Raw genomic sequence first — 27,440 nt, forward strand, 5'->3', positions numbered from 1 at the left:
TCTAATTGGAGTAAGTCCATGAACCCTTAGCAGATTGATATTGATTCAGATGATGTTAAGCTTCTAGGATTTTGAATTCCAGAAGGTCTAGGTCCCCTATGTGTTTTGAATAGGGTGTGCATATATGTGGAAGTGTTCATGTGTGTGTGTGTGTGTGTGTGTGTGTGTGTGAGAGAGAGAGAGAGAGAGAGAGAGAATCCTTAAAAATGTGATTCCTGTTGTTTCTAAGTTCCTATTTGCTTTCTTAGGCGAACTTTCTTATGTAATCTTACTTTCATAAGGCAAATGAAACTCCTTCCTCCTTTGCTGGTTGACGTGGTGGTAATCTTACTTTCATAAGGCAAATGAAACTCCTTCCTCCTTTGCTGGTTGACGTGGTGCCACAGTGAGAAACGTGATTTGACATTTGAGTTCCTACTATGTATGCAGACGCTGTATAGTTTCGACATCATGAAAACAAATGAGAACCTTTGCATCGCATGGATCTATCCAGGAATTTGGCTTCTCTTTCACTGTCTATGATAAAAACCTGAAATACATTATGTTTTATTCTTTTAGCCATTCCCTTGTGCGTTCCAATCTCACCCAGACTTGAACTATTTTGACACGCACAGAAAACGGGGGGAATTTAAAGATGTCAGTTGAAGAACAAAACCCAGATCAAATTTGTTTGGCATTTCTTTCCCACTTACTGAAGATAACTTGGAGATTAAATCTAGAGCTGAGCATCTATTCTTTCTTGTCCTTAATTCCTTCCTCAAAGTTATCAGGGCCTGCTTGAATTATAGTGCATTTTTTCTTGTCAGGGTTGATTTGATTTCTGGTTCCCTCGCCTCCCAGCCTACACTCTGTGTAATGACGCAGAGGTGGCAGATTGATGGGCAAAGGATTCCGAATGCTGCTCTGGAGTTGGGTTTCAGCATGTGTGCTGTCTGCTGCCAGAGGCATTTAGCAGATGGACTTGGAGAGGTGGGACTGGGTCTTCAGAGGGAGGGGCCCTCACGGTAAGAGGCCCCTGTGGGATGGGCTCTGCTTTTCCCACCTCACCCTTCAGACCCTGGTCCACTGCTAAGGCCATCACAAGATTAATAGACTCAGCTTTTGTTGTGTTTAGTTTCAAACAGTTTGAGTATGATGTGTCTGGGCATGGATTTCTTTGAGTCTGTTTGGGGCTTGCTGAGATGCTTAAATCTTTAGGTTTATAACTGTTGTCAAATTTGGGCCCCTTTCAGCCATTATATCTTTATATATATATTATATATATGTATTTTATATATATATATATATTATATATATATATATAATTTTTTTCCCCTCTCTTTTTTTCCTGCACTGCATTCTTTCTCTTCCTCCTCTGGCATTCCAGTGACTGAAAGTTAGACCTCTTGATACAGCCTCACAGGTCCCTGAGGCTCTTTTCACCTCTTTTTTCCTCTCTGTTGTTCAGATTGGATACTCCCTGTTGGTCAGTCTTCAAGTTCACTGACTGTTTCTTGTGTCCTATCCATTCTGCTGCTGAGTCCATCCACTGAGATTTTTGTTTTGGTTATTGCATTTTTCAGTTCTAAAATGTCCTTTTGGAGAGACTATGGACTCTGGGAAACGAACTGAGGGCTTCAGAGGGGAGGGGGGTGGGAGAATGGGATAGGCTGGTGATGGGTATTAAGGAGGGCACATATTGCATGGTGCACTGGGTGTTATACGCAAATAATGAATCATGGAACATTGCATCAGAACTAAGGATGTACTGTATGGTGACTAGCATAACATAAAAAATTATTATAAAAAATAAAATGTCCTTTCGGCTCTTTATATCTCCTATTTCTTTGCTGAGACTTTCTATCTTTCCACTGGTTTCAAGATGTATGCTCTTACTTCTTGCAGTATTTCTATAATAGTTGCTTTTAAGTTTTTGTCAAATAATTCCAACATCTGTTTTATGCTTGCATTGGCATTTATTGATTGTCTTTTCCCCACACCAGTTGAGATGTTCCTGATTCTCCTTGTGCTGAGTAGTTTTGGGTTATATCCTGGACATTTTGTATATTATATTATGAGACTCTGAGTCATGTTTAAATACTACAGATAAGGTTGATATATTTGTTTTCACAGACAGTCTGGTTGGATTCACGTCTCAAATTTCAGCCAGCCTTCTGGGGATTGTGATTTCAATATCAGTCCTGTTTTCAAAGCCTTTGTGGTGTTTTCTCTCAGATCTGTCCCACATGCATGCCACCCACTATCCGGTCTGGGACGCTGCAAAGGTCTGTCACCTTGTTTCCCAAAGCCTTTGGTATGCTAACAAGGGTCAGATCCATGCTCCTGCAGTTCAAGGGGAGCACAGGACTTCATAAACCGCTTTATGGGTTGCTTTCCTTTTCCAAGATTTCCTCAGTATTATCCAGTTCCCTGTGGTTTCTGAACCTCTGGCCGGAAAGGTTGGGTTTTAGTTACCTCTGCTCTGCCTGTGCTTTGCTGCATACTTCTGGTAACTGTGCCGGAGTCTAAGGCTGAGATGTGGGAGAGAGACAGAAAATACTCACTAGGGGCTCACCCCATCTTCTTACAGTCACAGCCACAGATCAAAGAGTAAGCTTCCCTTTCGTCAGAGTTTTAGGTGCCTGTGGCCCTCTGCTTGGTTTCCACCACTGCAGTGGTGGGATGCTTGAACGGAGAAAAGGAAGAAAAAGGACAGGAAAAAATGGGGGATTTTCCCCACTCTCTTTTAGCATTAGGAGACCCCTTCCATGCTGGAGTCTGAATGAAGAGGGGGCTTCTCCTGATGCTCTTGGTCTGTACCAATGCCCACTTCTAGTATGTGGCTGCCTTGAGTAGGGGGCAGGAAGGAGGACCCCAGAAGAAAAAGGCATGGTGACCTCACTGCAGGTTCCGTGGTACTTTGAATTCTGGTCTTCTTCTCCAATCTGCCTGCTAGTATTTACTTTTCAGATTCCTCAAGTCACTTCTCCATGCCTTCTGGCCAGGTTTTATTGCTGCATTCAGTATAAGACACAGGGTCGGGGGGCTCCTGGGTGGCTCAGTGGGTTAAGTGTCTGTCTTTGGCTCAGGTCGTGATCTCAGGTCAAGATCTCAGGGTCCTGGGATCGAGCCCCACGTGAGGCTTTCTGCTCAGCAAGGAGTCTGCTACTCCCTCTCACTCTCCCTCTGTGCTTTCCCTCTCTCTCTCTCTCTCAAATAAATAAGTAAAATCTTAAAAAAAAAAAAAAGGAAAAGAAAGGAAAAAAAGAAAGATACAGTGTGGGGGTGTGCTTACCCATCTTTATCCAGAAGTGAAACCGAGATTCTTTTTTTAAATGAAATTTTTGCATGGAGTACCTGAATTTTAAATGTCACCACAACATGTGTAACTGACCCTTGCTCTTTTTGAAGCAGGCCTAAGTGTGAGAAAAAGGCCCACAAGCACAGAGAGGGGAAGGTGTGTAAGCAGCCACCCCAGATACTCATAGAGCCCCGCACACTCACTCAGGCCAAGTCCTAAAAACCATGATTATCTAAGGGCATTACAGAAAGGTAGTGGCTGATGCTCGCATACTCTCAGCTGCGCCTGGAGACCCAGGTCCTGCCCAGGGACTGTATTGCCGCCCCTCCCCCAACCCAACAACTCCCACAACCCCCTCCTCCTTCTAAAAAGGAATAAACAATTTCCTTCAATCATTGTTTCCTGCCCACTAACAGATGCTCCTAATTAGCACACAATTGCAAAATAAATAGATTTTGCTTGTTTTGGGTTTGTTTCTCCGAGAAAGCTTAGACTTCCCCAACAGCACATCAACACATGCTCAGCGGGTTGTTTAGTTTGACTCAAGGACTCACAACCTTGTTCTTTTCCACGGGCACGACCGTAATGCAGAGAATCTGTTGTTAGCCATCTCTCCCAACGCAAAATTACTGGTTCTAAAACCTGTCAGGAACTTGCTTGCTGTGGGAATATGGATTTGGGAGTATTGAAACTTCATAAAAAGATCTCAAACACTTCACCAGTTATCCAGCACAATAAAGAAACAACCATTTAAATCACTCATCCTATAATTTTATCCCTAAAGAGCTATGGCATTGAAACAGAGAAATGGACCATTAGAAGCTATCCTTTGGCTTATTTTATATTTGTATTTTACAGAAATATGTTAAAAAAATGCTTGTGGTATGATCCTTGTTTGACAGTTCCTATGGGGGCCCCATGAGGTCATTCACGTCTGTGTTGTGGGGGGAACTGTCTGTGAAGAAGAAAGCAGTTATTGCAGGGTGCAAGACAAGGAAAGCTTGTGCACCAGGCAGAATCGATGGCTCTCTTTCTGGGTCATGGGTGGGTCTGCTTTTCTTAGTAATTTTTTTTTTTTTTTAATGCAACCAGTTTTACTTGGGGCCTGTGGTCTTGAATTAAGACATTCCTATTACACGCGTAAGTGTAGGCTGGTAGGCAAAAGAGTACTTTAAAACATTGCTTTGTCTTTCGCATTATCTTTTAATAGTAAAATCTTGGAATTCAGTTTCTTTTGCTTGAAAGAATCATTTTTTTTTCAAGAAACAAATTTAATGCTGAAATCATAAATTATAAAACTACCTGAAAGCCTCAAGGCTATGCTCGTTGTGGTCTTTTTGAGCTGGGTCCATTATCTGTGTGCACTGGCTGGACTGACTCAGTAATCACTTTTTTTAAACCCCGTGGGATGCAGAATCTCAGATGTCTGCAAAACAGCCTCAGGACGACATGAGTATATATCTTCTGCTATCCTTAATCTTAATTTTTGGAATTTTTTTCTCTGCACTCAAAACATACTAGAGGAAGCCAGCTCACTTTTCAATGCACGTGGCCTGGAGAAAGTGCCAGATAAAGCCTTCACAAACAAAGTGGGGGCTGCCTCTTTCCCTCAGAAGTCTGGAACCCTGTCTTCCCTGGGCCGCCTGTCCATGCTGGGGGAGAGGCTCCTTTGTATGAGTAGCCTGGTGGCTCAGGGGGCAGGACCATGGACTGCAAAGATGTAGAGGGGCCCTCGTCCCTGCAGTGGCTCACGAGGATGGCTCCTTCTCTGCGGCAGCTCCCTGTTGTGCTCCATGTGACATTTTAGTCCAGGTCTGCTGGGGACAGACAGACCAGCCCCGAATGACAGTACAAGCACCCCTTTGTGCTGTAGCTGCTCCTTTACCCAACCCGAGAGGAAGTGGGGGTGGCAGACAGGCCTGGGAATCCATGTTTCCACCTCCTGGGAGTGACGGGGGTAGCATCGTTCTGAGCACATGCTATGTGGAGCACATGGGTAACAGTGGACGCTGCCATGTAGGGAATTGTTTGGGGATAAAATCATGATAAAAAATTTTTTTTAAAAGAAGAAGGGCTTTTTTTTTTTTTTTTTTTTTGCTTTGGTTTGGTTCTGCCTTGTTCTATTAAACACCAGCCATTGGTGTTCTCAGGCGCTCAGAGAATTCTGTCGGCGGGATGTTTGGAAGGACAAATATTGATGCGTGCGCTAGAGAATTAAGACAAATGATAATTGAAAGAGATGATAAAAGCTAGTGGCTTCCTTGGGGAAATAATCACGAACTGCTGTCAGACTGATTCCAATAAGAACATTACTTTATGTGAAATGTTTTTTAAACAGCTCAACCAAAGCATTAAGCCAGACTACTTCTAGGGCATCTCTTCGCGGCATGTTTCTATCACGCGTCCGTCCGACGCACGTCGACGGGTAGTCACTGGTCCAGCTGCCGCGTTGAGCTTCACCGTGATCAACGCTCCGCTGGCAACGAGCAGTATCAGACGGCACGCAGGACCCCGTTCGCGGATCCTGAAGATACTCTGTGGTTTTACTGTACTGATTCACCATGCGGATTCACGGTTATTGATTTGCCAAGTTATTTTTGTGGGTCTGCTCAGGTGAAGCGGCCCCTGCTGTGTTTAGGGTGTCTCTGTAATGAAGCCTTTGGGCTTTCTTGCAGTGGAGACTGCTTGCCACTATCTGCATTTGTTATTTTTTTGGCATTTATGTTGGGGTTATACTTGGGGCCTCCATCTCTTTGTGACCCCATTTACCCAAGAGAGATATCTGTCAGAGCCCCTAAAGAACTGCATGGCATTTATTGGGTTAAAGCTGTATTAAATTATCCTGTACCAAATTGTAACCCGGAGCCTGGCACGAGGCACGAGTGTCCACTGAATGAATGAATGACTCCCTGGTCAAGTCTCATTGCCTCTTTCCAAGGAAGCGATCCAGGAGACCTTCCATTTGCCTCTCCAGATCCACTTTCCACCCTTCTCCTTCTGTTCTGCACCCCCAGAGGCTGACTAACCATAGCCTCCCTCTTCTCTGCCTTCTCTTGCCTTTGACAGTTAGTGTGGGTATATACTAGGACTGGATGTGCTGGGATTGGCTTTGTTTCTTGATTGAATGCCTTCTCCATACAGTGCCCCCCTCTGGGTTCCACAAATTCCTCCTCCTCCTTGTTCCTTCGAGCTGAGGGTTTGTGAGGGCTCTCTAGTGCTACCAGCCATGGATATTACACTATTCCTCATGCATTTCCTTAAACCCTGCTCACACCTTTATAAGTAGTCTTTCTATTAAATTCTTCTCAAATTTGCCAGTGGGAAGGAGCCCACCGTATCCTGCTGGAACTCTGACTGATATTTGCCCAAGTCACCCAGATGACAAAGTTAGTTATAATCTAGATATCCTAATCTGTCTCTCTTGTATTATTTCAAGTAAACACTCTCTTCTAGGCCAGTCTCCCTCCAAATTAGAATCAAATACAGCCGGGGTCAGCAAACTACAGCTATGTGGGCCAAATCCAGCCTGCAACCTATTTTTGTAAACAGAGTTTTATTGGAGGACGGCCATGACCATTGGTTTACTCGCTGTCTATGGCTGCTTTTGAGCTGGAGCAGGAGGTGAGGAATTGTCACAGAAAGTGTACGGCCTGCAAAGCCTAAAGTATTTACTGTTTCACACCTTATAGAAAGAATTTACTGATTCTGGATTTCGAGGAAGACCATCATGTCCGAACTTCATCATTTTTATCAAGAGGCTCCTGGGCCAGATGCTGGGGGCACTTGTGAGTGGCCATAGGATGAGGACACGAGGAGTTTTAACCCCAGGCCTAGACAGGTTTTCTCGAAGCACTGTGTTGTGGCAGTTTGGCAAGGCACTCTCTCATGTGACCAAAAAAACTGGGAGGTATTTGTATTTAAATGTGCTTATAATGTATGATTTCATAATTAAATAATTTCCTGAAAAGAATTGCTCTCCCTAACATTTCAGCATTTCCCTGTCAAAGTTACCAGACAGCACTCCTTGGGAGAGGCCAGGTTTTGTTCATATCAGTGGTCCCGGACCAGCGTCTGGCACAGAGACTGATGCTCAGTCTTGTTTGACCAAGGGGTAATCAGCATCTACTTCAGAGAAGGGGGAAGAGTAGGGGGTGGTGGTGGATGGTATTAACTGGGAAGATATATTACTGTCCTCAGGCTTTCTCTGATTACAGTCTCGGCCTGCTCAAATTTCACAGAACAACAACAGCTAGAAGAAAACGCCGTGTACCCAGAAAAGGTGCCCCTCAGGGCACACTGGTTACATCATCTGTGGGGTTCGGTGCAAAATGAAAATGCGAAGGCCCCTTGTTCAAAAATTATTAAAGACTTTCCAGATAGCATCAGCAGAGCATTGAGCCCAGCACAGGCCCCTCTAAGACGGCACAGGTCGCGCCCCCAGGAGACCGCTGCTGAGGAGAAGGCCGCTCGTGGGAGATCAGTGAGGATTCCTTCAGTCTAGAGAATGGCAGGTGCAGACCTGTCTGGACACTAAGACTGTGGGCTCTAGGTCTTGGTGCGATGATAGGAAGCTAATAACGTCTAACCTGAAATAACGCTTTTCACTCACCAAGTGTTCGCATTTACCTCAGACCCCCGCGCCAGGGGCGTTCCTCTTCCCCAAACCACACACCTGGCTGGACGCTGACTAACCTGCCTGCTCCCCCACTCCTCCTAGCTTTCTGTTGCACCTCAGGTCCCCTAGACCACCCCATGTAGGGGCAACCCCGCCCCCCCCACATTAATACTGAAGCATATCAGGGCTAGCCTGTTTAGGTATTTCTTTTTTGGGTGACAGACGGTCCTGCCATAATACTCGTCTTAGTCTTTTTGGGCTGCCATAACCAAACAGCACAGACTGGGGGCTTACCCACAAAAGAAATGTATCGCTCAGAGTTCTGGAGGCTGGCAGTGCACGATCAGGCTGCCTGCAGAGTTGGTTTCCAGCAAAGGCCCTCTTTGGGGTTGCTGCCTTCTCGCCATGTCCTCCCGTGGGGGAAGGGGCTAGGGAGCTCTGTGGGGTCTTTTATAGAAGAGTACTAATAGCATTCAGGAGGGCTCCACCCCCATGACCTAAGCACCTCCCAGAGGCCCCACCTCGCATCATATTGGTCATTAGGATTTCAACCTATGAATATGGGGAGGGGGACACACACATTCAGACCATGGCAATACCTGAGGAATGAACAATGTGTACACATGAATGGTGCCTGTGTCTGTCCCCAGAAACTTCCCTTGACTCCTTCGTCATCATAAAAGCGGTTTCAGGGCCCTAAGCACTCTGCAGAAACCCCCGTACCAGGACACCCAGAATCTTTCCTTATGCCAGACATTCACCCTGCCAGCTGCTGGGGTGTCTCTCCACCCACCTGCTTCCCCACCCTACACCCTGAGCCCTCCTCTTCCCCTTAGAATCATAGCAAGACTCTGGGGAGTTTCTAAGGAGTGATAACTATCGGGTGGAGCTTTGAACTCGAGGAAGGACTTCATGACTTGTGCTTCCTTTCAACTGGAGCGATCCTACTTTTGTTTCTTCCAGACCCCTGTGATCCCCCAGCCCTTCACCTATCCCACCACCCTTGCTACAAAAGGGGGGCTAGCATTCATCTCTAGCCACTCTGCTTGTGGGAGCTCCTCATGTCCTCTGCTGAAAGGTGGCTTCCCCTTGGGGCGCCTGGGAGGCTCATTCGGTTAAGCATCCGACTCTTGATTTCAGCTCAGGTCGTGATCTCGGGGTCGTGGGTTCAAGCCCCGCATTCAGCTCCACACTGGTCGTGGAGCCTACTTAAAAAAAAAAAAGGTGGTAGCCCTTTGCTAGAAGGCCACCCTTGTCAGCTGTGGTGGGGACAGCTTCAGGGTCCTCTCCTGCAGGTGCACAGCCCCAGAAGCCAGGCACGCTGAGATCTAGAACTCCAAGGGATGCCGCCCTATCTCCCTGTGTTGGGGAAGACACCCAAGCTCCCCAGGGATTTCAGGCATTATGGTGCCTCAACAACAAAGCTGGCCCTTAGGGAGGGGCAGGGTTCTGAAGCTCTAAGCTTTGGAAACCGTAGTAGATAGGGGAGTTTTCCTTCGAATGGGGAGTGGCACTGTGTCATACAAAGCCACGGTTGGGAGAGCCTGATGGGGTCAAGTGGAGTTTGCTCTTGATCAGATGTCCCCAGGCCTTTGCAGTCTTTTGCTTAACCCAGTAGCTGGGCTTTCCCAGGCCCTGTCTGCTTCCCTGTGACTGATGTGACCTTAATGACAGCAGCTCCAAACTGGCTCCCCACGGCCTGTGCTCAGACACGTTCATTTTGCAGGCAGCTAAAGCAGCCACGCAGCCTCGCCGAAATTCTGTGTCCTTGTCGCCCCCACCCCGAGCGCCTCAACCCTTTATACATGGACCTGGTTTCTGTCTTTCACAGGGTCCCCGGTGGCATATAGATCTGCAGCCGTGGGCGGGCCCTGCTCGGTCCCTGGAGGAAGAAGTCTTGCGGTTCCTGAGATACATCAGCACCCCCCAGGTTGTATTCTCGACGCAAGTGGGTTTGGAAACACTGTGAAAGATCCTGAGCAGCCCCCTTTAAAAAAGGGTTTGATCGTGACGGGGTGGGGAGGTTCTCAGGGACTCCCGGTAGGGACTTGGTAGAGACAGAGTTTCTGAGGCCTTGCTGCTTAAATTTGTCCACTTACTTAGAGGCAGATAAGATGCCTTCTATTTGCTTCAGCGCCCTCTGCCTTCCGGGGGCACCATCATCTGGAAATGTTTTAATGATTCATCCCGACGTGTTTTAAAGACCCACTTTAGCAAATTGCTTTGGAAAGCCATTTGAAGCGACAGATTCATGCCCGTGAGTAGGCAGTCAAGTGTGTCACAAAAAACCCCCATCATCTGGAGGTTCAAGTTCCATTTTGTATTTGGAGGAATCTGCCTTCTCGCTTTTCTCCCACAGATGCTCGGCAGACCGAGACCCGCTAGGCCAGAGAGCCGAGGCGATGTTGCAGACAGTCTGAGAAGCTACCGAGTCCAAAGGCACTCAGTTCTTAGGGCATTGAAAATCATGACGGCGCATCGGCCTTTATGAGTGGCTTAACACATTGTGGCAGCTCCCGCCTCGGCTGAGTCTGTGCCCCCAGCAAGGAAAGGGACTGTCCACAGCAGAGTCTATGGCTCTTGACAAGTGAATCAGGAGATTCCATCCTCAAGTAGCCTCATCCTGGGGACAGAGAGACGTTAGAGAAGATCAAGGCCCGAGGGAAACTTTGCTCTGAACTGAGAGGTGTTAGGAAATTAGGAACTCACACTGCCTAGAAGGTGCGTAGGCCCACTGGGAAGGTGCCCTGGGGGGCTGGTGTGGCACTGGAGGTCCCTGACTCTTTGGATGTCCCTTCAGCCCCCCAGTTCTGGGCATCCCACTTCTCCTCCAGCACCGTCCTGGCAGCAGAGCCCATTTTTCATCTGTGGAGAGAATATGTTTCTAGATCTTTAGAAGGCTAGTATGGGGTAAAAGAAAGTCCCATTTTTCATATGCAGTCAGACAATTGGATCTTAATATCTGTCACCTAGACATGGAAGTAAAAGCTTGTTGAATTAATCATGAGTTATGTAGGATGATAAATTGATCCCTCTGCTTTACATAATTTCATCTTATTTTGCTGCTGCAAATTAATTTGGTGGACTTTCATAGACTTCATTAAAATGCTGAAATTTTAATTTTATGGTTTGGTTTTACATGAAGGACCTCTTGACTGTGACTTTAAGAAGCCCTTAAGGCACCGGAGAAAAATCCGAGGTGTTAACTTTATGAGTTGGATTTGAGAACTGTGGGCTCCACCCCCCAAAATAAATTGACCAAGTAAAAGCCCCCCAATCCCATTTTATATGTATTTCGGGTTAACGTTCTGTAACTTATGAAAGGCGTATTTACCTAGAAGAAGCTCGTGAGGTATGGAAGGGTTATTTCAAGCCCCTCTTGGATTTTTCCCATGAGTTGTACGTTGAGAGGAGAAAAATTTTGAGGGGCAAAGAAAAGCATCCTACAATGTAGCCTGATGCGACCCTGGGCAATTTATTTTGCTTCTCTGACTCTCCCTGTTCTGATCTTGAAAAGGAAGAAAGTTATTAAATTACTTCTTGGGTTTCTCCCAGTTCTGCGAGCTTGTACTGTGCAAGAGTAATAAGGATCGTGGTGGACTAAGTATTTTTGAGCACCTGCTTCGTGCCAGGAGCTGTGCCAGACCCTGGGAATACAGTTTCTGCCCTCAAGCAGCTAATAAACTAGTTGGGAGGGTAGATAAATGGACATATATTGTTCAGCTTGGTGGGTGCAACAGTAAAGATATGGTTGTTGGCACTCACTAGAAGGATATTCATCCTCCAGAAAAACTGAGATAAAGTTCTGGATCTCAAAGGGGTTTTGTAATCAGGGGTCATTTTGCCCAGGCGAGGTCCTATGCTTTTCTGTACTTCAAAGTCACTGGGAAGCCAGCAGGTGGGAGCTCCTCAGAGATGACACTGATTCTTAATCAGAATCCTTTGCTAAACAGCGTTCCCTTCCCCTCTCTATGTAATGCAGAGAGTTGGTTTTTGTTTTTTGGCTGTTTTGGGGGCTGAGGCTTCATTTAGAACTCATCTTGACAATGAAAGCCTACAAAACTGGAAGAATATTAGAGTCACTATTCCCTAAAATTTCCACAGTTAGCAGTAGTGAGTCATAACGGGCCAGGGAGGAAAAAACCCTCTGAAGGTACTGAAGCAAATTCCACCCCACCCTCTGATGCCGCTTTGTAAAATTAAAAAAAAAAAAAAAAAAAGCTCTCTCTCATATCTGTGTTCAAGCTTGCACAGCAAGGCCCAGCATTTGATGTGTTCATCACGGATGTATTCAGTCCTGAATTCAGCAGGCATTTGTGGAGGCCTGTTCGGTGGCCGCGCTGACCAGGGCACACAACCTGAATCAAATACCTGCACACAGTGGCACACAGCTAGGACGCCAGAGTGTTGGGTGGGAGAGCTTCCCCAGGCCAGGGGAGCTTGGAAACAGAAGCACAGGCCAGGGCACAGTGTGGCATTAGACTGCAGTGGGATGGCGCCCCTAGACTTGCAACATTGTGGCGGCCCTGATAGCATGACCGGACCTGAGTTAATGAAACACCAGAGGATGTGGTGTTTGGGGGAGTGTGCACCACACTGAGCTCAGTTTAATTAGGTGATACTGTTTTCTAATGTCAAAGACCAGAATTACATCGCTGAGTTCCGGAGTCCATGATACACTGTCTGCTGCTAACAAGAAATGGTTAAATCATAAACAGTGCTCTGTTCTAAGGGAAGCCTCCAGATCCAGCTTTTTATGGCCACCCCCAAACCATATGCCTCTAGGAAGCATGCCTTGCAGCATAAAATTAAGCAACAGTTGCTGTTTTAAAAAAGAAAAAATAGATTTTAAAACTCTATCTATCTATCTATCTATCTATCTATCTATCTGTCATCTATCATCTAGCCATCTAGCCATACAACTATCCATTATCTATCTATCCACCTGTCCACCTATCCATCCATCCATCCATCCATCCATCCATCCATCCATCCATTCACCTAATCATCTACCCATCTATCTCTTTGTAAGAGTAAAACATAAAAACCCAAGCCCTGGAGATGCAGATTTTACAACTTTATAACAATAGTGTCTATTATATTTACTGCTACACACACTCACCCTGGGATAAAAGCAACAAAAATACAACTCTTTCCTTAAATTTTGCCTTTCAAAATAATGGTATTACATAAACATACCATTGATCATTGAACTGATTCTTGCCAGAAGTCCCCAAATTTTAAGGGCTCCCTTTGCCAGATTCTACTGATGGGTTGCCAGAAATTCTATTCCATCTTTTGGGATACCAAATGAAATGAGAATAAACTAACCCCTTTAAGGGGCGCCTGGCTGGCTCAGTCGGTAGAGCACGTGACTCTTGATCTCAGGGTTGTGAGTTTGAGCCCCACGTTGAATGTAGAGATTAATAAATAATAAATACATACATACATAAATAAAAGTAAAATCTTAAAAAATAAATGAATCCCTGTAAGTTAAATAACTAAAATGCATTTCAGAAAACATTTTTTCCTGGAATCTCTTCTTCTTTGACCAGGCCTAATTTGCTAAAATTACAAGGGGAATTAGAGAGAGAGAACATAATTACTGGAGTTGGAGCTTAGCTAGGAGTTACTGCCCTCGATTATTTTGCTTGTAAGAGTTTATTGAAGCCCTGGCCATAAATCTTAACGAGAAAGTTTGAAAAATCAATATTTAATTAATTTTTAGGAGCTGAATTTTACTGAGTACTCCCAGTTGTTTTCAAAAGCTGATGTCTACCAGTGAGATGGTTAATAAATGGTTAAAATGGAAAAACTCCTGTGTTATATTTTTGAGCAAGGAGAGGAAAGGGCAACGTTAGCAGAGAGATTGAACAGAAAAGAATGTCTTTCCAACAGGGATGTATCTGTGCAAGATGAAATCTGGGAAGAAGAAGAAATGCTTGAAGTGTCAACTTTAATAGAATAAGACTCTCCTCCATTGAAAGGAAGGGCAGCTGAACCTCAAAGCCCTGAACCTTGGCCTTTATTACTTATCTGATTCCTGGAGGCCTCTCCTTAAGTGTCATTGCCTGCCTGGCTGGCTTTTTGCTAGGGGTAGGTTTGGAGGGGTTGCTGGTTTCCTTTTAAAGATCTGGCCCAAGTGTAGCCTCCTCCCTGAATTGTTAAGGCACAGGTGAGGCCAGGCTGGAACGTTTCCATGGGGCTTTACAGAAGGGCATCTGTCAGCTCGCAGGATGACCTGCAGGAGAATCACCTGGAGGAGTGCACTAACATGCATGTTCCCAGGCATCGGCCTCAAAGATTTGGACTCTAGAGAACCGGAGTGGGACTCAGGAATCTGTATTTTCAGGTCCCTCCCGGGTCCATCAGAATGTAGGTAGACCACACCTTGAGAAACAGGGCAGGCAAGGCGAGAGTCAAGTTTCAGTGGTATTAGGAGGGAGTTAGGAACAAGAACCTGTGAACGTCCATAGCCTGTTCTGTCATTAGGGAGGTTCTTAGGGAAGAGTACACACAAAGGAGTGGGAATCATCATACCGCTTTAATAAAAATACGCTAGAAAGCTGCCCTAGAGCAAATGGGACAGGCTTTGGCGGTCCAGCTCTGCTTTCGGAGCCTGCAGGACTGTGGGGCAGAGCGACAATGAAGGGACTGATGTTTAAGGTGCAGTAACCCGCCCACTAGTAAGACAGGCCCAGTGAAGACATTGAACTTTGATTAATTAGATTAGCAGTTTTCCTCCCTTGGTGGGTGAGTGGGGACCAGGAAGTGGGCAGAGAGGCATAATTTCCATTTATCTGTGGGAGAATAGTAGGAAATGAATTATACAAATTAACATGTTGATGCACCCACTTAATAAATGTATTCTGTAATAGTTACCTGAGAGAAGATTCTATTCCATTTTCTACTATTATTTTTTCCCTTTAAACAGTAGTAAGACATCGGTTGAGGGAAAAGAATACATACATAGGGTTTCACATTTTAAGCTTCCCTCTAAAATGTCCAGATCGTAGCAATGGACTCTCTCATTTATCTCTGATGAATAGTGCTGGGTGACTTGCCAGGCCAGCAGCCCTAGATTACAGCAAGAGTAAGGGAGATGCTGTATCCATCGAACAGGTTACATATATATATATATATATATGATATGCTTTTCAGATCAGAATTTTGGAAGCTCCATTAACTAAAAGAATTGGGCAAACTGAGAGTATCTTCTTCAGAAGAAAATAAGTTGCTGTTATGTTTTCCAATGAATCAGAGCAACGAACCTGAGAACATCCTTTGCACACGGAGTGCTCTGTTGTCCGGGACGTGACAGCCAGAGCCTCATGGTGACGATGGACACAGATATATCCCTGTTGGAAAGACATTGCGGTTGGGGGGAAACTGATGCTCAGTAATGTAATACCGGCCATAGAAGAATACCTTGGCCACGGAACCTGCTTTCTTTGGTTCCAGCAGCCTCCGTCGTGCACCCTGTGCCAGCCTTAAACACAAGTCAGAATTCCTCATACAGAGTGTATTTGCTTAATGTGCCTTTGAAATCAGAGACTTGCTTCTGCTTGATTTAGATACATGTTCCCTTTGGTTTCCTTATCTAATTTCGGTGGATGAGTTAAAAGAGGTGCTTTGGTTAGCTCAGGAAGAGCTTCCTTCCTGCGTGGGGCTCTTGCTCTTCTCCCCTAGGAGGAAGCTCATTAGTACAGTGCTTTACAAAGAATACAGTTTGGGGAGCAGGGATGACGAATCAGTTTCACTTGACCCTTGATCAGCTGTTTACCTGGGATAACGCATGCCACCTTTCTGGACCATGGTGGTCCCAGCTTATCTGCCTGAGAAAAGGAATTGATAATCCGCCTCCTTCTGAGACCCGTGCCCACAATCGTATCTCACAACTTCCTGTAGGAACACTGAGGGTTACAGACCTCTGTGTTTTGCCATTCTTGCCAGATTAAGAACGCTCTTCTTGATCTCAGCTTCTCAGTCAACTTCTGTTTATCCTCCAAGGCTAACACACCTCTGCAAAGCCTTTCCGGACCCCTCCTCTCTGCCACCTTTGCTCTTGATTTGTTCTCCCTTGCATACTCTGTGCATATAGCTATGATAGCTCTTAACTTCCATTCAAACCTACCGATAGTCTCCACAAGGTTCCTTCTAATGCAGTGTTTGAAGTTCCTCTGAACATTTGACAGCAGTCTTGTGGTTCCCTGGGGAGAGGAGGAGTGAGCAGTGGAGAAGGACATAATTCTCCTGTTTTGGCTTTCAGGGACTGGGGTAGCAGTAACTCCCTACCTGCCATTTATCATCCAACGCTTTAAATTATTCATATTGATTTCCAATCCTTATAGATCGCATGCAATCACATGAGCACAGACAGCCTAGCTACGGATTCCAACCCTGCAAAGAAGCCTTGGTCAGTCTGTCTTGACGACAGGTTTGGCTTAGCTCATCAAATCCGCAACAAGCAATGCCGCCTCTACTCTTTAGGGTAAGTGCATTTTATAGCAGAAGAACACAAAACACTGCTACGAGTGGCCAAGGCTTTCTCAGTAACACAAAGTTATGAAGGGCCGCAGTATACATCAGGTGCTACACTTTGCCTCCTGCCATCGCTTCAGACTCCTCCAGCTGTTACGTAACTGTGGGCACTGTACCTGCAGATTACCGGAAGTGGCCGGGGCCATTTTCTTTCTCACTGGGCTAGTGGTAAGTTGGCAACTTCAATTTTCAGGGTGACAGCGATCCTCTTGGTGAAGCCAATGATTTCCAGCTAGAATTATAGCATCCGTATTACACAAAGAGAGAGAATATTAAGAATGAAGAAGAAAAAGAAGAACAGCAAGCATATTAGAAACTCTGTACACACTTAATGATGAGTGACCCAAGATAAATGGCCACTGTTGGATTTTATGTTTTGTGCCAATGGTATATCTGTGTGTACTTTACATTAAAAAGAAAGAAAAGGGAATTCTTGTGAAAACAGTGTGATTTTGTCAAAACTGTGGGAAATATTAATATTCACTTATGCAGGCTGACAATGACCTAAATATACAAATGGATTTAGAGAGCTTTCTATAAAAGGGCAAATATAAAGTAATGAGACAATTTCAGGTCTGGATGTGAGACCTGAACTTACAAATATGTGTCTCAAAAAGAGGCAGGAAAGAGTTATTTTTATCGGGAACACCCTATTCCACAGATCTTTGTGGAAGCTACGTGATTAGGTTCTTAGGCAAGACCCCTGAAGTCTATTTCAAAAGTACTGGCGACCCTAGCAAGTGTCTTGAGCTTGTTTCTCACTGAGAGGTTTCATCACTTGTGTGATTTACATTCGGGCACATGAGTAACAACTACCAATCTGAATCCTAGATGATAAGGGGGAGGTGGGCAGACATTTGGGTATGTGCTCTCCAGATCACCGTCAATGTCAAACTTCACCAAACAAGAATTCTTAGTCACAGTCATTGTGGACTTTTTGTAAAAACAAAAAGTTCAAAGAAGAGTTTCAGGATAATGGAAATGTCCTTCTGTGGCTTCAATGAAGAGTCTGTATCAGTGGAGCTTGGTACACACAGTAGGCACTCAATATATGCTTGCTACATAAATGATTGCTCCAGGTAAGGAGACTCTGGTTATGCTATGATTTAAACCAGGAGGCTGAGGCTTTGGAAGTTAGTTGCTCAGCCACTTGATTAGAACAGAGGGGAGCCCACCAGCTATGCTTCAAGCTTGTACAAAGAATGGGAAGTTTTGTCAGTAGACTTTATTTTCCATCATATTAAAAATGTATGAAAGTAGGTCATAAAAATAATCGCATAGTACCACATGCAAATTGGACATCTCAGCTTGGTCCTATTTTCTTGCTCTGAACTGCCTTTATATTTTACTTATTATTTTACACCCTGGAATAATTTCATTTAAAGCATATCCCTGAGTAAAATGAAACTGGGAAAGCTGTTAGGGGGGAAATCTTTAAAATTTCTTTTTGCTTTCCTTATACTTCAGAGTCATCAGATAAGATAGTTCTGCTCTAAGATTTCAGATTACTTCATGTAAAAAGGTAGTTTCTTACTTTCATGGAAATGTTCACTATTCAAGCTCAACTTTCTAAAGAGCAGATAAGAACAGTTGAATTCCGCTGGGAACAGATGTGACTATATTGTAAGGGCCAACATTTGATTCAAAACCGAAAAAAGCTTAATTGAAAACTGGAAACTAAAGAAAATATTTCAGATGGGTAAAAAATGGATGCTTTGGATTGTGGATGGACAAGGAGGTTGCCCTGTGACTCAGGACTGAGGGTCAGGACAAGCAAACACCCTTCTCAGGCGGATTGCTTGCCTGGAGGCAGTAAATAGCCAGCTGACATTTCAGTTGACGCTGAAGGAAGAAAGAGACCCAGGCCAGAAGTGGTGGTCCTGAAATGGGGTGCAGGAACGTGGAATGTCGGCCCTGGATTCTCAGTGTTCGGGAGTTTTGGGGTAGTTGCGAGATGGCAGGGAGGGCAGGTTGCAGGGGGTGTCATGGGGCCCCTACACCAGGCCACTATATGCTCTAAGCCCCAGGGCTGTGGCAGCAGCAAGACCATGTCACTGTTGTGCCCAGTCACTCCCAGGCAGACTGAGGATGGCGGATAAAGCCGCGGCTCAGGATGACCTTCCTAGAGAAGAGGACAGGGGTCTGAGGTCAGAAGGACCAGAAGACAAAGGCTGCATGCCTTTCCTCCATCCCAAGAACTAAAGCAGGAATTACCTCCACCTTATCTCGGAGTCGGGAATGTCTTTACTAGAAGTCAAAGCTTTTTATTCTGTAGTTAATGTAAAAGCATTCTTCCGGAGAGGGCACTCTACGTGCAGTTCATTTGAAAATTAAAATCAGATGCTTTTCAACTTTGAAATGGGGGTAGAATAGACCAATTAAGATAGGGGAAGGTGCTGTACAGGAAGGTTATGTTACAGGAGGGGGAGGGAAGAGAAAGGAGGGGCTGTGGGTTTCGATGATCTTGTCATCTGCCTGACCTCTAAGTCTTTTCCTGTGTGAGCTGGAGGATGAGGGTTGGTGGGGAAGAGGGTGGTAGCTAAAGTGAATGGGGAAAAGTCACCTATTTTCTCCTGCCTGTCAAAGATTGTTATCTCAGGGGTAGGTAGAGTGGAAGAAGGAACTTGAGAAGGGATAATGCATGGGTAAATCTTTTTCATCTCCTTTTTAGTTCCCTGGTAGGTGGCACCATTTGGTTTCAAGGTATAAATTCTCAGCATGAGACAGAAGAACATTTGATAGATGACACATGGTTAGGCAACAACCGGTATCTTATGCAGAAAAGCTGGGGCTTCCGGGTGCCATGAGCATTTCAGGAGGAATGCAGGAGCTCTGGAGCCAAACGTTTCAACTTGTAATAGTTGAATTAACACAGCCGGAGCTCATAGTATGTATGAGTGAGGAATCAGAAAATCATGGACCCAAGGATCCTTTTAAGATAATTTTTTTCCTAATCACCATCCCCTCATGAAATTTTAATGCCACCGATAAACTGTCTGTTTATGTAATGTATGTATCTGTACTTTCTATGTAAAAAGAGGAAGTTTTCTTGGCTCCCAAGAAAGGAATTTTGCTCCTGAGGGGTGATATCCTCCCTGTTGAGAAGACACGTTGTAGATGAAATCTTGGCATTTCACGCAATGTTATTTAACAGTAACTGATAATTATAACATGTTTTTATCCACTATTCAGGGTCATTTATGCTTTGAAAAATCTATTACTTCCCCTCTGGTAGTTGCCAGTTTATAGATCTAATCATAATCACCTCAATAATCAGATAATAGATAACCTAATTATCTGTTAGATCTCATAATAGATCACCATCTGCCCAGATTCTCTGGGTCCTGCAGGGGTGAAAAATGGGTTAGTGAAACTCCTGGGGACACAGTTGTCTCACTTCTTTCCATCCTTATGCCTTCAGAGGTCACGCTCAGAAACCTTCCCTGTATCTGCTTTTATTTTATTTTTTTAAAACAGTTTTATTGAGTCATAATTCACCTACCATACAATTCACATATTTAAGACATACAATTCAATGGTTTTTGGTCACTACAGTCAAATTTAGGACATTTTCATCACCCCAAAGAGGAAGCCATATACCCAGTAGCAGCCATTCCCATTTTCTCTCCCACACCTTTCCTGCTTTTCACCCCTCATCCTAGGCAACCACTAATGTACTTTCTGTCTGTAGATTTGCCTATTCTGGACATTCCATATAAATGGAAACATATAACACGTAGCCTTGGTGACTGGCTTTTTTCACTTAGCATAAAGGTTCATCCACGTTGTAACACGTATCATTACGTCATTCCTTTTTATGGCTGAATGATATTCCGCTATATGGGTATACCACATTTTATTTATTCACTCATCAGTTGGTGGACATTTGGGTTGTTTCCACTTTTGGGCTATAGTGATAATGTTGCAGTGGACATTCATGTACAGATTTTTGTGTGGACATATGTTTTCACTTCTCTTGGGGATATTTTTCCTTTTTCCTTTGGTAACAGAACTCCTGAGTTTTGCAGGGCACCTGTTTTGCACCTGGCACCTTGCTAAGACTGCACACCCTAGTCTTCCTTGAAGCTGCAAGTGGCCTGCCCCCTGCCATGTTGGATCCTGTACTATGTATTCTGGGAATACCAGACCCTACCTAATTTTCTAGCTTTCTCTCACTTGGAGCAGCATTTTAGAGATTTGTCTGTCAGCACTCATCTCTTTGGTCAGCACTTGGGATTCAGAAATAAGCAAGAATATTACACTGTCTGTTAACTAACTTGAATTTAAATAAAAACTTGAAGATAAAAAAAAGATAAGCAAGATTGACACAGTCTTCTGTCTTATGGAGCTTTGCTCTGTAGTAACTATTTCCTAGATCCCTGAGATTACAAATATTCCTTCCATGACCCTGGGTCCTGTGCTCATTTGCAGTGAGGTGCAGTGTAAAGAGTGCATGCTTTGGAACTACTTGGATGGGATTTGACTCCTGGTTTTACTATTTTGGGACAAGTTTTGCCACATCTGTGTGTATTACATTTGCCCTTCCTCTTACCTTTTACACCCACCACAAACCTGGCTAATTGAGCCAAGCTTGAAGAAGTACCATTTGAATAAATGAAAGTAAGAATCATAGACATTGATTCAATGAATGTAGTTTATTATGTTCCAATTTAGTACACTTATGTATTAAGTGTATTTTATTTAGTAAAAAGTAACATAAATTAACCCCAAAATGACAAATTTCAATATTTTCATGTTATTTAGTGTATCATACAAAACAGTTCCTCACTATTTGATGATGAACTTAAATATGTGTGTGCTTATGATATCTCTAATAGAGAACACTTGTACATGTGTAGAGAATTTCTGGAAGGATACACAAAAAATTGCTAACTGTGATTATCTCTGGAAATTAGTGGCCAAAATTTCTAGGGCTAGGAAATCTTTACTTTTCATTTTGTCTATTTCACTGAGCTCTTTTTATGTATGTTGTTATTTTTTCATTATAAAAAATAAGTTTAAATTGAAAACATATCAATATATAATTAAGTGCCTTACTAAAAAGGTTAGTTACAGAAGTATAATGTGCTTAATTTAATCCTTAAAATTTTTTGAAGTCTTGATTAAAATACATGTTTTAGACTAGACAATGTTTCCTTGAAAACAATAGAAAATTCACAGAAAGAGATTATTCAAATTTCTCTACTCTAGAAAGTTTACATACAAGTTACATTTAATGAGTACGTTTTTTTGACGTGGTGTTCTTTTTTTTTTTTTTTTAAGATTTTATTTATTTATTTGACAGAGATAGAGAGCCAGCGAGAGAGGGAACACAAGCAGGAAGAGTGGGAGAGGAAGAAGCAGGCTCATAGCAGAGGAGCCTGATGTGGGGCTCGATCCCATAACGCTGGGATCACGCCCCGAGCCGAAGGCAGACACTTAACCGCTGTGCCACCCAGGCGCCCCATGACATGGTGTTCTCTTAGTAAAACTACAAAACTGCCATTTCCCATGAGATGACCCATAATAACACTGGTTTGCTCATCCAAGTTTCAACATATTAAATTAAGTGAAAAATCCCTTGGGGTAGGTGAATTTGGCAACATTCTGATTTATACAGAAAGAAATCTGTCTACTAAAAAATGTTTTGTCATCTTTTTTCAATTCCTGGACTTATAGTTCAGGGCAGGTTGCTGTATAACAAATCACTCTAAAATGCAGTAACTTAAAACCACTATTTATTCTTGCTTCTATGTCTCCAAATCAGCTGGGCTTTAGTTGATTGAGGCCGGACTCAGCTGGGGGACTTGACTTCAGGGTGAGGTGGCTAAGGGCAGTTCTGCTTTTCGTGGAAGACTGGTGGTTTCACAGAGGCTGGTATACCTCTTCCTCTCATGTCTCTTATTTTCCTGAGCCCAGCAAGCTATCCAGGGTGTTTCCATCATGAGGATGATACAAGAGGGTGGAGAGAAGTACTTAAAACCTAGGCTCGGGACTGGCATACTGTCACTTCCTTCTAAAAAGCAAATCATATAGTCAAGCCAAAAAATCAAGGGGTGGGAAAGGACACTCCGCCCATGCAGAACATAGCATGGCAGTAGCATGGATGAAGGGTGAAGGATTAGAGCCGGCAAGCCAATCTGCCACACCAGATTAGGTCATGGAAAAATTGGGGGGAAACTAGGATAGAGATTACAATGATCTGAGCTGCGTGGGTTCAATAAGAGGTTAAAAACAGGAAACAGGGGACGCCTGAGTGGCTCAGTTGGTCCAGCGGCTGCCTTCTTCTTAGGTCATGATCCCAAGGTCCTGGGATTGAGTCCCGCATCAGGCTCCTTGTTTAGCAGAGAGCCTGCTTCTCCCTCTCTCTCTGCTGCTCCCCCTGCTTGTGCTCTCTGTCTCTGATAAATAAATAAATAAATAAATAAATAAATAAATAAATAAATAAATAAAATCTTTAAAAAAAATAAAAATAGGAAACAGGATCTGTCGGGTAAAAGGAATGGTAGTGTTTGTGAGAGGAGTGCTAAATCTTCTAGCCAAAACGGTAGAGAGAATCACAGCTGAGGGACAGCAGAGGGTTGACGTGCCATGGGTCCAGCAAGGGAAAAAGCAATGGAGTAGAAGTGAAGGGAAAGAACAAGGCAAATAAGAATGTAGTAAGAACGTCTAGATGGAGGATCTCTGTGCCGAAGACTTGGTTTAGTCAACTAAAAGGAGGTCAGTAATTGTTAGCCAATGAGCTTGTATAATTCCAAATTATGAAATATCGAGATAGTAAAGTGTAAGAGAATGAAGCATTTCTGCATGGGGTTCAGGTTTGGTCAATGTATTATAGACACTCCGTGAGATTTCGTTATCTTAAATCACATCTAATTATAGTATTTCGGGCAAAGAAGCCATAATCACCATTTAAAAGAAACGAATCCTCTTTCATTTAATTTCATGTTTTTCACCCAAACTGATGCTTTAGTCAAAGTGATGAATATAACTCCACCATATACGTCCGAGTACTATGACAGAGTGAATTAAAACTGTGTTAAGTATCGGAATGTTTCACATGATGTGTTACCTACTGGGTACTTAAGTACAACTAATTCATAATTTCTTCCGCCTGTTGACGTGAATTTAGGTGAGGCATGTCTTCTACTTCTTGAGTAGAACCACACACAGTTGCCTTTTCTTTAGCTGTGCTATTTTAAATTACCTTCCATTTCTAAGGAAGCAGCTATTGTCTTTAAGTCAGGCCTCATGCATCGTGGCCATTAGAATGGAGACAAATTACCGCATTAGCAGACTGCCCCTCTCCCTAAGGGAACTGATCCCGGCGCTTGTATTTTTGACGTATTCTGAGAAAACCTCTTAAGATCACTGGATAGGCTTGTTCCATTGCTGCTATGATTTGCATCTTTGTAAAAAATTAATTTGGTATGCCTCTACATGTTTGAGCATGTGATTCTCTGGTCTGCATTTAACAGATGATTTCTCTGCTTGCTTTTCACCCAGAAGCTTTTAGCTCGAGTGCTTTTTGTGAAAGAAGAAGGTTTATTGAATGTGGGCCGTTAGCCACGTGTTAAAACAGGAGAAAGCTCGATAAGAATAAGAAAATTGGCCTTAGAATCATTCTGTCAATCCAACCGTTTTGCTTCATGGTAGTTTTGTCGTTATTGATTTCCATCCTCTTTCTTTATAGGCTGGGGAGTGATGATACCCAGTTTGAGGTTAGCATGGCCAACAATGGATGTGAAGTCCATCGTTTTGATCCTAGTGTGAAGTCGGCTCATATTTTGGGGAGTCAGCGTCTCTGGTATCACCGCTTGTCCATTGACTGGCGAGACCCGCATCCAGCTGTTGCTGCCCAAAAACCGCACGGCAACACCAGAAAACTGGGAACCATTTTGAATGAATTTGGGCATCACAAGGTGAGAGTTTTCCTTTGATTTCCTAATGAAAGAAAGTGCACAAACTCATCAACTTTAAAAAAATGCAAACCGAGAATTGGATAGTTGAAGACCCAGTTTTAACCTTACTGATGATCGCCCGTCATTATTTATAGAGTCAGCTTGGCAGACGGAAAGTTCTGGCAAGGATCGAGATCTTTAAGTTGATTTGTAGATTGTGGTTGCTGTTGAGTAGTGCTAGGGTGTTGGCCAAGACTAGGCGAGGAAGGAAGAAACCTAACTCTGGCACGGGCTCAAGAGTCCCATTTTCTTTTGGCAGTTGATTTAAAATGTTCAGACAGAGCGAACTACTTCTATCGGTCTCAAACACAAAGTCGCCGGGGCCAGGTTTTTGTCTGATAAGAAATTGCTCATGTATCATGTTTCTCATGGTTGTAGCAACTATTTTGAGTCTCTCGGCTCTTGAAGGCCAGATCGTATGTACATCTTGATTAAAATGAACTTTGTAAAATTGAATGGACATTATGTGCGTTGCAATGGATATAATTATGTCAAAAGATGTCAAATCCCTACAAGTATCTTCCTGTGAATGGGTAGCAAAAAGAAACTCAATCTTTGAACTGTGTTCCTTGAAAGCAATTTTTAGTGTAGACCCAAGCCAACTGCATCCTGTAGGCAAACACTAGATAATTCTCCTGAGTGTATTTGGCTTGTGCGTGTTTGCCAACCCTTCTTGGGCTTGGCCTATTTTGCCTTCCTGTTCTCAGCCAGAGATGGCATGTGATTTAGAACATGCCAGAATGGGTGTTTCTGAAAAACAGTGTACATGGAATTCAATTTTAAACTTGAGTTGGCTGCCTGATCTTTAATAAAAGGGCCTTTCCTCTGCTTTGTTCTTTTTCTTCTCTTCCTCCTCCTCTTGCTCCTCTTCCTCCTCCTTTTTTTTTTTTTAAACTCTCTTTAATTGGACAGCAGGAGCTTCTTCAAGAACCACTTCAAAGAATTTGCTGCTCTTTTAACATGTGATTAATCGTATTTTGCTTGCCATTGACAGTAACCAGCAGTTAATAATTAGGAGCCTTAATGAAACATACCTAGGATTTGGGGGGTAAAAATCTCCACACAGAAACTGAAGTGGGAGCATTTTTCAGAACTTTATTTTATTTTTGCCACTTGTTACCTACAGAGACCTGTTTTTTTACAGCTGAAAATTACAGGCTTGATTCTCTAATACGTCAACTCTTGGTCATTCGAAGAGCTAGCTACAGATTCTTCGTGTTCATTTCCACCTTAATGCTCTTTACACCCTGGCCCTACCTACCCTCACTCTTCAAAGAACAGACCTGGCAGAGACTGCTTTTGTTGATAATATTTCAGTAAGAGATTTGGTAAATGTGAGGATAAAATGAGGCTTTGAAAAAAAATGACCCGTGGATATAATTTATCCAAGCCACATTTCCTATGGAAAATGTGTTTTCAGGTAACCAGGTATGCACCTGAATTGGGTTTGTTAACTCCACAGGAGCGGCAGTGAATGAGGATGAAGCCTGCCATCTTTTATGCTGCTCCTGACACAGCAGGAATATTTACAGTAGTCCCTAAAAAGAATAAATGTTTTAATGGATTTTTTATAGTCCTAAGGCTATTTATTTTTTACTAAAAACATTAATAATGACCCCTAAAAATGGTTGAGATGATAAATTTTATGTAATGTGAATTTTACCACAATAAAAAAAAAAACCTGAAAAAAAAAAAAGACACCCATGAAAGTGATCTGGGTCAGAATTGCCGAGTATATATTTGCTGCTTTAAAAATTCCTTATTGAGGAATTTAGAAGATACTGGTATTCTTTCATAGGTTTTTTTGTTTGTGTGTTTGTTTTGTTTTTTTGCGAATGCTTTAAAACAAAACAACGAAAATGAAACCCATCAGTGAGTGAGTGATTGCTTCCATTAGGAACATGCCTCTAGAAGCTATGTGGTGCCAGAGAAAAGGAAACTTCATTTCTGGCCTGCAGCAAGCAAGGTCTGTTTTCATTTTTCTGCATGTGTACAGACACTGGTAAATAGGATGTGGCTCTGGCAGGGAAAGCAAGTAGAAAACACACACACACACACACACACGTGTCTGTGCTTGAGTCTTGTCTTCTGCGCTCATTTCTTCTGCTAGTGACTTTAGAAACCAGAGGGGCTTTGTTGTTTTATTTTCACCTCGTGTCGTTAAACTGTTTCATATAGTTGGGTGATGTTTTCCATGTGAGGCTGTGATTTTTCTTCTTCTCTCTATCCATCCCTAGATTCCAGCCACTCAGGCCAAAAAGGAAGGCAATCCTCTGAGATGGTGACAGAAAGATGCATATGGCTTTCGTTCTGCTTTTAAAACTCTTCCGGTAATTTTAATTTCCGACTATAAATCAAAAACATTTCTAAAGCATCAGGTGAGAGCAGCTGCATCAGCAAAAGCAGGAGAGCCAGAAGCCAGTCTGTCAGGGAGTAATAGCGCCTGCATCCAGCATTATTGATGACGAACTGTCTTCTCCTTGCTGATGTGCTTGTTGCTGTAACGATGCGTAAGATTTTTGTCCAGAACGGAACGAGAAATATCGAGTCCGAAATTTCTGCTCATATTAATCATAACGTATGCTTTTTCCCCTGAAGTCTTTATTACACAGAGTACCCTAAATGATCCAGGCTGGTTAGTGAGAAGTTATTACCTTCAGTCTTAGCCCTGCTGTTGATAGTATGAGTAACGGGACTGCCTTAGAGTTCCAGTTTACCTCCGGAAGCTCAGTGACTTAGGTTTGAAGCACCATTCTCTCCTTAGTTTTTGGCACTGGGCGGGCGGGTCATTTATCTAACTGCTCTGGTGCTCCGTTTGATTGCCGGTGAATAGGGTACCTGATACTCCCTATATGGATTGTTCTTGAGAATTAGATCACAGAATGTAGCGTGATTTAAAAATGATTTTAAGGGCTGCCTGGGTGGCTCAGATAGTTAAGCGTCTGCCTTCAGCTCAGGTCATGATCTCAGGGTCCTAGGATCCAGTCCCACATTGGGCTCCCAGCTCAGTGGGGAGTCTGCTCTTCCCTCTCCCTCTGTAGCT

General features: G+C 43.5%; 1 protein-coding gene across 2 annotated transcripts in view; it reads left to right on the forward strand.

The window, feature by feature from the left end:
• Window positions 1–27,440, forward strand: part of METTL24 (methyltransferase like 24) — a 97,244-nt gene that overhangs the window by 24,981 nt on the left and 44,823 nt on the right. Inside the window, exons 2-4 of one of the 2 annotated variants that reach the window (XM_048225890.2) lie at window positions 9,727–9,825; window positions 16,247–16,386; window positions 24,130–24,358. In XM_048225890.2, coding sequence (XP_048081847.1) covers window positions 9,727–9,825; window positions 16,247–16,386; window positions 24,130–24,358 — 468 coding nt within the window. Of the gene's footprint in view, window positions 1–9,726; window positions 9,826–16,246; window positions 16,387–24,129; window positions 24,359–27,440 lie in introns of those variants that run through there. The other variant, XM_057311145.1, reaches the window with a different exon arrangement.

Source organism: Ursus arctos, unplaced genomic scaffold (genome assembly GCF_023065955.2).
Source record: "Ursus arctos isolate Adak ecotype North America unplaced genomic scaffold, UrsArc2.0 scaffold_13, whole genome shotgun sequence".
Lineage (NCBI taxonomy): Eukaryota > Metazoa > Chordata > Mammalia > Carnivora > Ursidae > Ursus > Ursus arctos.